The following is a 15206-nucleotide window of genomic DNA, read 5'->3' as shown; positions in this document are numbered from 1 at the left end:
CTTTGAAAAAAAAAAAAAAAACTGCAATGACAGGGAGTTTATGAAGTCACAGGTTCCTAAGGAAAAGCCTTCCCTTTTAGATTCTGAAGCTTCAACAGGAGCTCTGTGCTGGGGCCCCCTTGCCCTCGAATTAGGTGGGTGGAAGGTTAGGAATTACGCAGCCCCGTGCATAAAGTGCAGACAGGTGTCTGTGTGCACACACGCAAGTGTTCCAGGGAGCGGGCTTGGGAGGAGGTGCGGGGGAAGAAACCCATTCCCCCTTCTCAGCCCATGGGAAACCAGCTCAAATGCATACCACCAAGCAAGGTAAAACGAAGGCTCTTCCAGAACAGTGGGCATCTGAAAAGCTGAGCTAGAGGGCTGCCCCTCAGTCTGAGGCCAAGGTAAAATAAAAAGGCTCCTTATGAAGCCTGAACCCGGGCCCCCAAGTAGCAGCCCTCCACCACGGCAGCCATTCCTGAGGCAGCTAACACGAAGGAAAGGCAATCTTGCGGAGGAGAAACCCAAGTCAACGCTCCCTTTCTCCCGTGCACAGGACAGTCACAAATTAGATTTCTGTCTACCCGCAAGAGAGCCCTGAGCATTAACAATGGGTTTTGAGAAACCCCCGCTTTCCGAGGCCGAACTAATAGCCTCATGGTGGCTAATGTCATTTACTGGTAAGGTCTGAGAATTGGCCTCGGAATTCCTCTGGTGCTGGGAGTGGGGGGTTTCAAGGTGACTGCTTTCCAGCTCCAGGAAAGAAAGGAGGGCACAATGCTCAAGGCCAACCCCGGGCGAGGACGGGCTGCTGGCTCTGTGCCGGCCGGTAGGTAGGTGATCGGATGAGGAGGGGCAGCCTGGCAGCGTGCTGGCTGCAGAGCTGGCATGGCCACCACCTGCTTGTTTCTGTAAGGACAGCAAAGCGGGGGAAGGGCAACCATGGTCTGGCAACCTGAGGCCGAGGGCGAATCCTTCCTTGTTTTTGCATTTTAAGAATAGAATGCAGGGTTCTAAACATACTCCCCTTCCACACCTCTGCTGTGGGATGAGGAAGGTCCCCTGGAATGTATCTTCCTTTTGGGGTCAACCAGAGGCAAAGTGAGATCTAGGGCTGACAAATGTTTTGCTGCCTCTGCCAGGAGCTAAGAGAAGGGAAAGGAAGTAAAAGGCACAGGGAGAGATCACAGTTTGAAGTGACTGGGGTTCCCAAAACCCACCTTTGCCCTCTGTTTTTTAGGTGATTGTCACCCAGCTTTCTAAAAGGTGACTTAGTCTCCCCCCATGGCCTCTGTAAGACCTGATGTAGTTTCCCCGCTGGCCCTCCCAGGGAAAAAGGGGGATGTTTTCTTTAAAAGAGGGGTTACATGAAAGAAAGGGGGTGGGAGCTATTGTTTCCATCCCTAATTTATAATCCAAGAAGCCACACTGTTTCTCTCTTTCTGACTCAAATCTTTGCGCTGTTAATTATAAAAGTAACTGGACTGGACTCCAACAGGCTAACTATGTTCATGCTCAGCAATTAGAAAAACTTGAAGAAAGTTTACTGAGTGATTATATATAATTAATTCCTAGTTACAGACTGAACACTGACCATTTTCTGGAGCTAATAAAAGCTGTTGCTCCCCCTCCCCCATGTGAATGCCACTTAATTTCCGAAAGCAGAAAGTGCACCCATTCTGGAGGGTCTTGAAGGAAAAAAGAGGGAGAGAGAGAAAGAGGGAGAGAGAGAGGAATCAAAAGCTCCAGTGTGTCTGTGTTTGTTCCTTGCAGCTGTGCATCCTCTTTGGGGACTGAGGAGGCAGAAGGAAAAAGGAAAACAGCCCATCCTTCTGTTCCTCCCTCTGCAATTTACAAATGTGGCAGAGGGAACATTCTACCTTGATGAGAAAAAGGGAGGGGGAGGGGAGGCGCCTCAGGAATGGAATGCAGGAGACTTCAGCTTGGCGAACTGCTTTTCCTAAAAGGAACAGAGATGGTGGAAATTTCCAGAAGACATATCCTCAGTCCGCCCACTTCAATTGTCAATCTTTAGCAATTTCCTCCAGGTCCAGGGGTGTGAGAGTGACAGAAGCGGGGAGCCGCACTGGGGTGTCCTGTGGGACAGTACTGCTGTCCCTACCTGGTGCTACTGCAATGCAGACATTTACTGTTTCCCTTTAGTAACTGGAAAACAATGCTACTTGGAAAGTAATTAACTTTTTACTGACCCATGGTTGGTGGTAGCCATAGTACCAGAGGAAAAGTATCCCAGCTTGTTCCAGGGCTGGGAACCTGCTAGGGCTGCACACTTGAAAACAGGTCTTGGCTTTCCAAACCTGTAGGAGCCATTTTAATGCAAGCTTTCAGAGGACAAATGCATTTGCACTTAAGCCTCCTTCCAGCCCAACAAACACAGTATTATGCAAACGTTGAAGGAACCAAACCAGGAGTCTTGTGATTAGATATTGTTCTAGGGAGGCCACAAGAACCTCAATATGCAATTTCCATTTACAGCAAGGAGATCAGAACAAAGAAAATAGGTAAGTGTGTGAACTTGTATGGGATCAGGGGTACAGTGCAGTTTTAAGTACATGTTGTAAACTACCCTCACTTTTATTCTAAAAGCCTGGCTCACCTTACACAGACTCCTTAACTCCTACTGCAATGCCATTTCTCCTTATTAAAGGAGCCTTTTTCCCACTGGTGTCAAAAGTTTGGGTTGCTGGGCACTAGAAAAAAGCTTACCAACCCCATCAAGTTAGCCTCACACACCCCGTGAATAGATTTCCACGTTTCCAGCCATGCTGGATTGGTCTCCAAACTGAAAATTTATGTGGTGAACTCTCAGAGAAATTCCAAAGGGAAGGCTAAGCAAAAGTCTACTTTTGTCACTTTTAAATTCTAGCCACATCATCAAGAGATCAGGGGGAAATGCAGAAAGTGAGAAATAAATCCTATGTATGGCCAGTGAACATACAGATGTATGGATCAGGCTTGGAAAAAAGGCTGAGTCTGTTGGCCAGTGTGCCCTGAATCAAAACAAGTTTGGTGGTAGATGGGATTTCGCAATATACATGTAAGAATCCTAAACCGTAAGTACTGATACCCCACCCACACATGCAGGCCACCACCAGCAAGCCCCCCACCAATGTCTATAGGGCTGTGATCCTAAGAACAAGCAGTTTCATTACATTCCACACGCAGATCACCTACCCAGAGTCCTAAAATCCAAACAAACCCAATTAAAGGTCTACAAGCAAGTCACAATGAACTGAACATTTCTGCCCAGGCTGAGGGTAAACAGGAAGTGAAATCTTCAATCCTATCTGCAGGTTATCAGGAAAAACTGGATTCAAACAGTCACTTCAACTCAAAACACCCTTTTTAAAAAAGCCCTTATTTTGTTCCCACTCGTGAAGCCCCCCCACCAACTCCTGCAACCAAGAGCCCCTACTACAAACAGATACCAAATGTTTCCAAAACTCTTGATACACGGTCACAGAGGAAATGGTTTGCTTACTTACCCAACCAATGTTCAAGCAACCGTCTCATTTTTCCACAGTTAGGAAGAGAGAACAGGCTGGCAGATTTGGGACTTGATCAAAAAGGAAATTTTTTTAAACAGTTACATGATATTATTAAAAACACACACCACCACAACAACACAACTCAACAACTGGATATGGAATGCTGTCATGAACCACACACATGATTTTATTTCCTCTGCACTCTATCACACCTGACAGAGGATGATACAATGTAAAAAAGGTGGGGGGGGGACAAGGAAAATGAAAATAGAGATAAAAGATACATTAGTTCATTGAAAACCATGCAAGAGTAGAAAGCTAAAGCATTCAGAGTCCTCCCAGATTTCTGCAGGATGTTGTCCAAGATCTTCCCCCACCCCCCACCCCAGAGTCCCCATCCAAAAACTTCCTCCAGAGCCTACAAAACACTTTCAGAAACATTTGCTGGCTGTGGGCTGGCTTGCAGAACACTCTGTATCAAGCTAGGTCAGGAAAAAAGGCTGAACAATGTAGTTTCTCCAGTGAGAAGCTCTGTAGAGGAAGAGAAAGACCATGTACAGACGCCAGCACCCACCTAGGCCCAAGGAGCTACTCTCAGTTCCCTAGCACTGCTCTGCTCAGAGCTGGGTTCTGTTTCAAACACGGCCTGCCTTGTCAGAACTCACTCCAGCCTTCCCAGAACCTCTCTGGAGAGGCAAACTTGCCTGCCCTGCTGTCTGCCATGAGCGCTCCTTGGAGAGGAGCCTGCTTGCTTACCTTCCATTTTCTTCCCCCAGCAGGCATGTGACACAGAGCAGACAATAGTGCAGGGGGGAAACTGCTCAGAGAGAGACAGAGGGAGGGGGGAAAAAGAGGAGAAAAAAAGCTTCTCTTTTGGCATAGCAGGATCTAGCTTCAAACTATTCCAGAAACACCATGCCCTGGTGGAAGAAAAGGTGTGCCAGGCCCTTGCCAGTTTGCAAAATCAAGCTAAGGCTAATGGCTACTTAGCCATGTGACCCAAGAAAGCAAAAAAATTCTCTCTAAACAGTTCCAAGTTAACATAAGTGCTCTGGGGGCGAGTGTGGCACGGCCAGCCACAGAGAAATCACACTGCTCGCCCACAACTCGGATGTCTCAGAGGGAGGGGGAAAAAGATGGTTAAAAAGCCGAGCTTACCTCTGTGGATGCATTGTTAACACTGTGTAATGTCAATACTTATAAAACATGGAGGACAGGCTCCTAGTTCTCACAGAAAAAGGGTTTGGCACTTCGGCTGATGATCTGGCCGCCTAATGAAAGCTCATCCCCGATTGGCTGCCCCGGCAAATCGGAGTGTAAAGCCGCGCCGGATTGGCTGAAACACTTCCTGAGCGATTATCTTTGTGAGGCTCGGGTGAGCAAGAGCCATCCTGTGCATAGAAAAAGACAGGCTAAGCTAGGCCTTTTGCAGCAAGAAAAACTTGGGAAAGGGGCCCCTACACGCACTTCTCCCACACTCTGGCTAGATTTTCCGGCACTAGCAAACCCGTGCAGCCAGCCTGACCTGCTCAGGCAAAGCCTGGGGCCCTGAAGCCACTAGGAGGAGAGCTTTTGGGGTGGGCTGAAAGGGTTCACCCTCACCTGCCCCCACAGCCACGGCCCTTGGCTATGGAGGAAGGCTGGCCCTTTGCTAGAACAATTCAGCAGTGGTTCTCCAAGGGCAAAGGGAGCTGAGGAGTGAGGAGCCCCAGGGAAGCAGGCAAGGGGAGAGAGAAAAGGGGCAGGAGGCAGGCCTGTGAGGAGAAACGGGCAGCCAGGGAGAGCCAGGCACCAGCAAAAGGCAGTCTGGCTTCTCAGAGCGGAGGAGGCGGCGGCAGCGGGGAGGAGGGGAAGAGTGGTCAAGTTTGCATTGTCATTGTCAAAATGCCTCCTCCTGGAAAAGCAGGCCAGGCAGCCATTTGCCTGGCTGAGAGTCTAACCTTTCGCCCCCCTCTGCCAGTCCTCAAAGGAAAACCAAAATGGGTTCCTGCCTCCCTGCCACGATGCCAAGGGGGGCCCCCTCTCCATGCTTACCCTAAGAAAAGCCAAATGCGCTCCTAGCAGGCCACATGCCTCCATCTACAAACTTCCCTTCCCCTCCCGGCCCCCTCCCCCACCGCTGAGGCCTGCTAAACCTGTCAGTTAAACAAAAATCTGACTTCCGTATTAGTCTGCGATGCCTTCAGCTTCCTGCCTGTTAACCCTCTCTCGGACTCTGGGCCTGGCTGGGAAGAACTAGGCCCTGAGATCGCAGAAAAGGCCTGTGGAAAAATACCAGCTGCGGCTCTCCCGGCAGATGCAGAAAGAGAGAGAGAGAGAGAGAGAGAGCCGCTGTCTCTTGCCTCTGCTTCCCAAGGAGGCGTGTACCTTCCGAATCCAGGGCACAGGCAGTGCCTCTCGGTCTGAGAAGCCATTTAAATCCAGAGGGAGAAAGAAAGATGTCAAACCCGGCCGGGAAACAAGAGCCCCCATTATAGTCAGGCCTATACACCCACAGGTTAGCTCTTCCTGCCACAATCATCCCTGTATGTGTGCGTGTTCTTGGGGAACTGGGCCCTCCTCAGTGGGCAGACAAATCCCATGAGCTTCATAAGGATTCCTGCTTCAATTTATTTCCACAGAGAACGGCTCCTTTTCGTCCCCTAGGGCAGATGGAACAGCTATTTCACACACAGCCCTGCACTTGGCACCCCCCCAAACCCCCATCTCTGGCACTGCTCCCCGGTAAAATATTAACTAGTTTTTCAGAGCCGCTTATAATTCCACCCATTTCAATAGCATTAGTAGGTCAATGCCTATGTTCTCCTAAGCTGCCCTTGTAGAGAAGGTAAATCAAACAGGATCTGAAAATGTCCAAGCTTGCTTTCCTCTACATTTTATTTTTTCAACAAAGTGCTTAATTAACACGATTTAAAAAAAAAAAAAAAACCAGCAAGCAGGAACAACAGAAGCTAAATAAACACCTTTCTTTAGGGGCTGGAAGAAGCTGCCCGAGTTGACGGAGCTATATGCCGGGAGGTAAAACTAGGGAGGAATAAAGACTCCCCTCTCTTCTTAAAATTAGGACTGGTGGGCTTTCTGGTCCCACACTGCGCCCACAAAGAAAATGAAGAGCTGGTTGTTTACTCTCCGCCCTCCCCTCCATCTATCTGTTGTCCCCTGTGGACAACAGATGCCCACTGCAAGTCTATCAGTTCCTCCTGGCTGCAGCAGACAAGCTCAGGGTCGAGCCAGAAATCCAGACACACCGAACTGCGGGGCGGGGCCCAGGCTTTCGAAAAGGAACAGGATCGGGGTGCCCTTTTAGGCTACCGAGGGCCAGGATGCAGAGAAGGACATCACCACCACCACCACCCAGCCGGACAAAAGTCCAACACTCAAGACAACAGGCCTGGGCTTCCCCAGAGGCTATTCCTGGGGCCAGAAACCGGTACAGGGCCCAAACAGGAGCAGAGACGGTGGCCTGAGCTACTCAGGCTCTGCCCCCCTCCTAGCTGTGTGGGCAGTAGCCCTCCACCACCCTCCATATGGAATCCAGCTTGTTTCTTCTGTGGGTGCTGCGCTTTTGTGGAGTAACAGAAAAATGGGAGCAAGGTTAGTGGTGAGCTCACATGCAACTAACTCCAAGACTCAAGAAGGAAATGAAATATGCTGCTGGTGTGTGTGCACTGTGGATTTTAACCCAGGACTAAAGCTCCTTGCATAAGCAGCCGCAGCATCCTCCCCCTCTCCCCGATAACTTTTTTTTTTTCCCAGTACCAGGAATCGAACTCACAACCTCGCACTTGCCAGGCAGGCGCTGTGCCGATGAGCTAAATCCCCCGCCCTCCCAGATAACTTGATCACTTGAAATGTTTTCTGGGGCAAAGAGCAGGAAGCTGACGGCTTACTGTGGCAGCTCAGATCAGTTTGAGGAATGCTGCTGGCATTCGGGTAGGTCTGAGGTTATCTGGAAAATAGCAATTGGGCTGAGGACAGACGCAAGGTATGGTGGCAGATGGAATCCTGGGAGGGACGCAGGTTGAAAGAGACCCTGGGGCAGGCCCACTAAGAGCCTCTCCTGGCCCTGATGGAATGTGGCTGATACGCAGGAAATAAAACCAAATGTTGCTGGCCTCAGCGTAGAGACCCATTTGGTAGCCCTGCTTAAGGCCCAAATGCAGCAGCTACTAAATCAATGCTGCACACAGACTAATTTCAAGCAGGCAGGCAGCATTGTTAGAGACCTGGAACTGGGCCCAGAGAGGTGAAGCGAGCTGCTTGAGGTCACACAGCTGGCGAGTGCCAGGGTTCAGACTTCCAAGCAGTTATGACTCCATACCCCTAAAGCCTATGACTTCCCTGACTCTAAGGAGAGACACAAAAGCAAAGCCAAACCAAACACAGCAGAAAAAAAGCTAAATTCCCCAAACACCAAAGGCGGGACCCGGATTTGTTTCAGGAGGTCCACCCTTGAGATGGGCTTTTAGTATTGAATAAGGGAGCTGAGACTTTAGATTCATGCAAACACCCTTTTATCACAGGCGAGGGCCCAGAGAAAGCTGCCCTCTCTACAAACCTCGAGCAAAAGGACAGCGGGAACACTTTGTCTTTACAACGAGGCTGTTTATATTCCTGAAATCAGTAGTTCCCAGCCAGGGGCAATCTTGCCGCCAAGGGACGTTTGGCACAGTCGGGAGACTTTGGGGTAATCACTACTGGGGGAGGAGCCCTGCAAAGTGCCCCACAGAGCCCAGGACAGCACCACACAAGGAATGATGTGACCCACAATGTGTTACTGTGAGCAGGTTGGGAATCCCTGGCCTACGTGAAAAGGAAGAAACAAAATCCAGCCATTGTGCCTCTGAACAGGAAAGCCAGCACGGGCCTAAACAAATAGGCTCCTCGGTGATATTAATAAGCAATGAGCTAACAAGAATACATTAAAACATGTCTCACTTAATATTCCCAGGGAACAGAGAGAACCAGGGAGACAGAACGGGGCTGTAAAAGGCCAGGCAGAGTGTCACAGCAGTACTGCTGGCCTGCAAGGAGCGGAAGGGCTGGCCCCAGCTCCCTTCCCCAGGCCTCACTAGGCAGGGCCTGGCCGCGCTGGACGGCTCTCCAGCCCCTGGCCGGCTGCCAGGCGAGCAGCAAGAGCAGCGGCTTCAGCAAGCTGCATCCCGAGATAGCCTGGGCGGCTGGCAATGCAAATAAGCGCCCTTGGAGTTATCTGCCTCCAGCGAGCAGCAGGCTTCTCCGTCTGTTATGCGAAGTGGACAAGGTTGAGGCAGAGGAGTGTTTAAAAGACCTTACTTTGTTTGGTTTTGTTCCTTTTTGGCCAATGAGAAAGGAGGCCAACTTCGGGCCGGTGCCAGAAAGGCTCGCCTTCCGGGTGGGCAGGGAACTGGCCGGGAACTGGCCGCGTCAGGTTACAGCCAGCAAGAGGCAGAGAGGAGCTGTCCCTCCTTGGGAGGAGAGGGGAAGCTTGGTTGGTGTGCTTCCTTGCGTGTTTTTGTTTTACTTCGTTCTGGGGAGGGTCTGGCAGGAGGATTAAGCAAGGGATGCCGGGGAGACATACAGGGCTGGAGGAAAGGGCGGGCAGTGGATGGATGGTGTGCTCCATCGGGCAGATGGTCACAGCTCGGCAGGGAGGGAAGAGGCAACGATACAGGGAGAGGGACAAGATAAAAACCTAAAGGAGGAGAAGTCAGGATCCCCTGAAGCAGCTTATCCCCGCTCCTAACAGTTGCCGCTGTGGAAAGACGAGGACTGTATAGGTTTCTTTGCTGCGTTTGTTTCTCCCTCCTGCTAGACCAGTGGTTCTTGATGGGGAGGAGACTTTGCCTCCCTAGGGACATCTGGCACTGTCTGGAGACATTTTGGGTTGTCACATGTAGGAGGGGAGGGTGGGAGAGAGACACATCCAGTGGGGAGCAGCCAGGGATGCTGCCGCACACCCTGCTATGCACAGGACACCCCCGCCGCCGCGGGCCGGTCCTCTCGGCACCGCTGGCCTGGCTCAGAGCTCAGGAAAACACCATCTGCCCCTGGTCCCGGCAACAGTCTCCTGCCCGGGCCTCCTGTTCTGCCCTTGCAGACGCTGTGTACGCACATGCACGACACACAGGCTGCCCGGGTCCTTTGAAAGCACAAGTCAGATCCTGTCCCTCTCTCCCTGCTCAAACTCCAGCCATGTCTCCCATCTCCCTCTGGGTAAAAAACATGAGTTTTAAACTGGCCTGCCAGCCTCGCCACGGCTCAGTGTCCTGTGCTGATTCCCATCTCCCGCCACCCTCCCAGGGCTCACGCAGCTCCGGACACCCTGAACATCCGTCAGTCCTTCCCCCTGCTGACTTCCTCCTGCCTTCCTTGGAGCCTTTGCACTTGCTCTCCTGCTCTGCACCTCTGCTGCCCACGTCCCCACGTCTCCAAACCACCCAGCAGCAGCTATTTCTTCCTCGGCACGGGCGCGTCTGCTCTTCCTGCCGCAGCAGAATTCCCAGCCCTGTGGGAAACCCTCCCCAGCACCCTCTCTCTACCAGCCGCCTTCCCACCTAGCAGCGGCTCGGTGACCCGCCCCATCTCCTGATCCCTTCATCTCGCTCCTTCTTCCCCACATCAAGAGGCCGAGCCATGCGGTGGTTGAGTGTGTGGCTGCCAGGGCCGTGCCAGACTGTCTGGGTGAATCACAGCTGCGCCACTTGCCAGCTGTGAGGCCCTGGTTGAGGTACAAAATTCTACTCTCTGTGCCTCAATTTCCTCATCTGTACAGTGGGAGCTGTCACACACACCGCGCCCTCCCGGAAGCACTGGATGAATCATCCCCGTCACTCACTGAGCTTTGCTATTATCCCCTTCTCAGCGCATTCTAAAAAGGCATTTTCTGGATGCTTCCAACTCAGTCTCCTTCTTTTGCTATTTCCTTTCCAAAGGAGAATAAAGATGGATACTGAAAGCTATGCAGAAAGGAACACATGAACTAGGGAGCCCCGTTACCCTCCGGCTCTATCAGTGAGCACAAAGATCCTGATCAGCCCCATTTCCCAGGTGAGAAAACTGAGGCAGGAACTACGACTGGTCTCTTCCCCCTGGAAAACCTCGCCCAGTCTCCTTGGCCTCCCCACTCACCTGCTCTTCCCTCCATCTCTAAGGGTTAAGATCATTCAGCCTGTCTCACAGCCGTGTACTGTGCAGCTGGAGAAAGAATCTAAACTCTTACACACTGGTGTGGGGCAATCGCTAAGGCCCACTGCTGAGTCGGGGAAAAACCAAGAGCAGAACAAGGAATATAGGCCATTTGCTTTGTTTTGTTAATAGGCAAGCGTGGGGGGGGTTGTTTTATTACGCACAGAATCTCCTTGTACTTTCGAAACTGCTAACAGCGGTTGCATCCCAGGGGTACAGGTCAGGCTTGGAAAGGAATTCTCACCGTCACACCCATCCTCACCCTGTGTTCCAACCGTGTGCATGTATTATCGCATCCAATATAAATCAGTAAATGCAATATTGGGGGGAAGTGTGAAATGAAGGAAAAATATGTGTACCCTTTTTGCCATCTTTCGATTGCTCCTTCCTTCTTTGCATGGGTCTCTCTTTCTAGGATAGATTGATTGATTGATTGATTGATTTACTGTGGTGCTGGGGATCAAACCCAGGTCCCCCTGCTCTCTCAGAGGCCTGCTGCTGAAGCCTCTACCACAGGCCCACATCCCCAGCCCACCTTTCATTGTTTTGAACGATTTTACAACTCTGTAAATTCTAGAAGGCTAAGACTAATGCAAACGATTCTTGCCATAGAAATGCAAATTTGGTCCCTGGAATGCAACTGATTATAGCCAGTTTTTGCATCTACTTGTAAATTCGTCTCAGCAGCCTTCTGTGTGCAGTACTTTGAATCAGCTGTGACATCTAACTCGTTCCCTCATTCATATTCTTGAACAGTACTTTTTCAAAAGTCACCATTGACCCCCAAGAATCAGGCTCAGCAGTTTAGCCTTGGGAACACTATTCAGGGATCTCTTGCTCATATTTGATGCTGGGTCCTAGGGAGTTCACCAGCTCAGCCACTCCAACCTTCTACAGGCTGCCCAGCTTCTCTCTAGTTCAGAGCCCACCTCCTCCTTCCGGGGCAGAGTGGGGCTGGGACTCACAGGCCTGGTCGGTGGGGGGGGGGGCCCTTCCCAGCCTCCACCCTGGCTGCGCTGTTCTAACCACAGGACAGGCATTTTCTTCTTACCACTGATTCAGACACAGTCCACCAATATAACGCGGCGCCTCCTGTCCTGCTTCATGCCAGGCTTATTGTCATTGTTCCTGCTTTAAAAGAGCTGACAGCTGAACTAGGAGACAACAGCAAATATGCGGGCAAGATAAAATGTCCAGGGGCTGGGGATTTAGCTCAGCGGCCCAGCGCCTGCCTGGCAGGCACAAGGTCGTGAGTTTGATTCCCAGTACCGGAAAAAAACAAACAAACAAACAAAAAGATAAAATGTCCAATTGAGAGAATGCTATAATGAAAAGCAGGAGGAAGGGATGGGGAGCCACAAAGACTGGAACTGAAGGAGGACGTAGAGCTTCCAGGTGGGGGGGAGCAGCAGGCACAAAGGCCCTGAGGCCACCCGAGCTTGTCAGAGGAACAAAAAAGGCCAAGTACAGCGAATGAGGCCTGGGGAGAAAATAAGGTCTGAGACAACTATTTCCTCCACATTCCCTCCATTACTCAGATTGAAAATATTCCAGAATGTTCTTTTCCTTCCCATTCCCATTCTTTCCTACATCCAGTCCACCATCCGATTGTACTCCTAAATGAAAGCCTTATAAAAAGATGACTGCCGGGCGTGGTGGTGCACGCCTGTAATCCAGCACTCGGGAGGCTGAGGCAGGAGGATCGTTGGGAGTTCAAGATCATTGGGAGTTCAAGACCAAGCCTGGGCTACAAAGTGAGCTCAAGGCCTGAACTGCATACTGAGACCTATAATTCCCTCTTGCCTGGTTCTCCAACTATAACTGCATATAAATAGTACTTCCTAGCTCATAGGGTGGTACCGAGGTTGCGATGAATTAATGGCTATGAAAACACCTGTTGTAAACAAGGCAGGCACAACAAATGCTGGCTATGACCACGCTTATTGCTGTTTTCCAAGAAACTTCAGCAATTCTCCACCAACGCCAAGACCGCGTCACTCCCTGGTTAAAGCCTCTTTTCTCCAATGCCATACCTGACTTTCCTGCCTCTGCTGTCCTCCCCTCCTCCCCGGGTGACCACCAGGGCTGGTGGACCCTCCTTCTTCACATGCCAGGTGCCGCCTCCTGTCCAGAATGTTTCCTGAGAATCCATGGACGACCGCTCACTCGGTTCCCACGCCCACCCAAGCAGAGGCCGGTTAGCTGACTTTGTAGCACCAGTGGCCGTCAGGCCGTCCCTAAGCAAGGCACAGCCAGCCACCTCCTGGAATCCTGCAGCTCCTCTGCAGAGCTCCCCTCTGGGGCCACAGAGCCACCTGCACCTGGCAGCTTCCAGCCCCAGGGCTTTGCCTCGGAGTGGGAGCTGCTACACCATCTGCTAGCTCCACACCTGCCAGCGCCCCTGCTCGCCACAGCACTGCCTCTGCCCGCTCCCCGGGGACTGAGCCCCCAGCCCTGGCCCGGGGCGAGTCTGGGGATTCTGCTCCAGTTCCCAGTGGCTGCCCTTTGGGAGTCCAGGCTAAGGATCCTCTAGTCACTGGTCTCCTGCTTCCTCCCTCGCCCTCTCTGGGCTCTGCCCCACACAGCAGCAGGGGGGCCTGGTAGCAAGCAGGTGTCACCTGCCTGCTCAGAAACCTCTTCTGGGCGGCAGAAGCCAAAAAGCAAGAGACAAAAACCCAAATATCCATCCACAGATGGATGGATGACAGAATGTGATACGTCCACACAGGAACAATTGTCAGCCACAAAAAGGAAGGAAGTCCGCAGACTTACATTACCTTATGCACAGACACAAAAGACACTACATGATCCCCTCTTCTGTGACATGCTCAGACAAGTCCATGGAGACAGGAGGTCTATCGCTGAGGAGAGACCACGAGATACAGGGTCTCCTTTTAGGGTGATGAAAAAGTCCTGAGACTGGCGGTGGGGGACGCCCAACAGTGCGATTGCTTTTAATATGACTGGACTGCACACTTAAATGGTTAATTTAGGGCTGGGGATTTAGCTCAGTGGCACAGTGCCTGCCAGGCAAGCGCAAGGTCACGAGTTTGGTTCCTGGTACCGGAAAAAAAACAAAACAACAACAAAAAATAAGGTTAATTTATCAAAGGGTGGTGGTGCATGCCTGTAATCCCAGCACTTGGGAGGCTGAGGCAGGAGGATCATTGAGAGTTCAAGACCAGCCTGGCCTACAAAGTGAGCTCAAGGCCAGCCTGAACTGCATAGCAAGACCCTGTCTCAAAAAGATAAATGAATAAATAATACATAAATGTAAAATAAAATAAAATGGTTAATTTTTAAGCTGGTGCACCTGTAACCCCAGCTATCTGGGAGACTGATATAGGAAGATTACCGTGAGTTTGAGGCCAGCCTGAACTACATAGTGAGGCGCTGCTCCAAAAAGAAAAAAAAGTTTGGTGTCCATGCATAAAGACTTATGCATCCGATGTGAGGGTTAGGCCCCTGCATGGAGATGGCCACAACCCCTGAACAAGTCTCTCTGGGACCACTTACAAAGACACTTGCAGCCTGCACTTCAGGAGGACGGCCTGGCCCTGGGAGCTTGGCCCGCAGAGCCCCCTCTGGGCTGATCCCATTCTGCCGCCCGCTCTCAGAAGGATGACCCGTCCCGGTTCTGCCAACACAGCCTTTATTCAGCAATTCCAGGCCTCTCCAGGCGTGGTCCCCCCTCACACCCTACCCACTGCAGTCCCCTGTGCCCGGACACCTTCAATCACATGGGCACTCCGTCTCATGACTGGTGCCACCTCTTCTGAGAGGGCCTCTCCTGACCACTCATCTGACACCAATTCCCTGAGAAATCACCCGGTTATGTTCTTCCTAGGGCTTAGAGGAACACAAGCATCTTTATTTACAAAACACTTTTAATCTGTGTTCAAAGGCAAAGACCGTGTATCCTGTTGACCAGAGTTTCCCCAGGACAGGCACAGAGCCTGAGGCATACGAGCTGCTCAGTAAATATTTGTGCAATGAATGACCTCTTCTTTTTTTCTTTTTTGTTTTTTTTCCGGTACCGGGAATCGAACTCACGACCTTGTGCTTGCCAGGCAGGCGCTGTGCCGCTGAGCTAAATCCCCAGCCCCAATGACCTCCTCTTTTTACATGAAACAGTTTCTTCACAAGACCTCCAGGAGGTCAGCAATGGCCCTGCCTTGGATTCTGCCCCTTCTTGCATAGTCTACCAGCATGCAAAGTTATCATTTAGATGAAATTCCTTAAAGGTCAAATACACCTCACCTGTTTACTGCACTCCAACTCCCTGGACCTACTTTGGAGACCCCAGAACAATGTCAGGTCTTCTGCCAAGTTAGTTCCCACCCCTTATGGATCTTTACAGCTCTTCTACTTTAGATCCAGGACCAAATGCCACCTCCTCCAGGGGGCCTTCTTGGATCACATCATGTCACAGCAATTGAGTTTTCTTCCCAGCACTTAGCACTCTTAAAAAAATGATGTTACATTTGCTTTTTGGACAGGAACTTTGTCATTCAGAAACACTGCTGTAAACTGGACATGGTCACACAAGCA

At 51.1% G+C, this 15206-nt stretch overlaps 1 protein-coding gene across 11 annotated transcripts in view; it reads right to left on the bottom strand.

Annotated features, from left to right (window-relative positions):
• Positions 1-15206, bottom strand: part of Zmynd8 (zinc finger, MYND-type containing 8) — a 135341-nt gene that overhangs the window by 114886 nt on the left and 5249 nt on the right. For 3 of the 11 annotated variants that reach the window (XM_005392356.2, XM_005392362.2, XM_005392364.2), the window contains exons 1-2: positions 5523-5611; positions 4647-4879 (exon numbers count right to left, since the gene is read on the bottom strand). The exons of 1 other annotated variant lie outside the window; for it this stretch is intronic. In XM_005392356.2, the coding sequence (XP_005392413.1) occupies positions 4647-4660 (14 nt within the window). In that variant the 5' untranslated portion in view covers positions 4661-4879; positions 5523-5611. Of the gene's footprint in view, positions 1-3485; positions 3557-4646; positions 4880-5522; positions 5614-10598; positions 10649-15206 lie in introns of those variants that run through there. 7 more of the 11 variants (XM_005392353.2, XM_005392357.2, XM_013518309.1 and 4 more) reach the window with 6 other exon arrangements.

The sequence above is a fragment of the Chinchilla lanigera genome, unplaced genomic scaffold (assembly GCF_000276665.1).
Source record: "Chinchilla lanigera isolate Chin_1 unplaced genomic scaffold, ChiLan1.0 scaffold00044, whole genome shotgun sequence".
NCBI classification, from domain to species: Eukaryota; Metazoa; Chordata; class Mammalia; order Rodentia; family Chinchillidae; genus Chinchilla; species Chinchilla lanigera.
The sequence above is the reverse complement of the archived record's forward strand: the minus strand, read 5'-3'. Positions and strand labels throughout refer to the sequence as shown.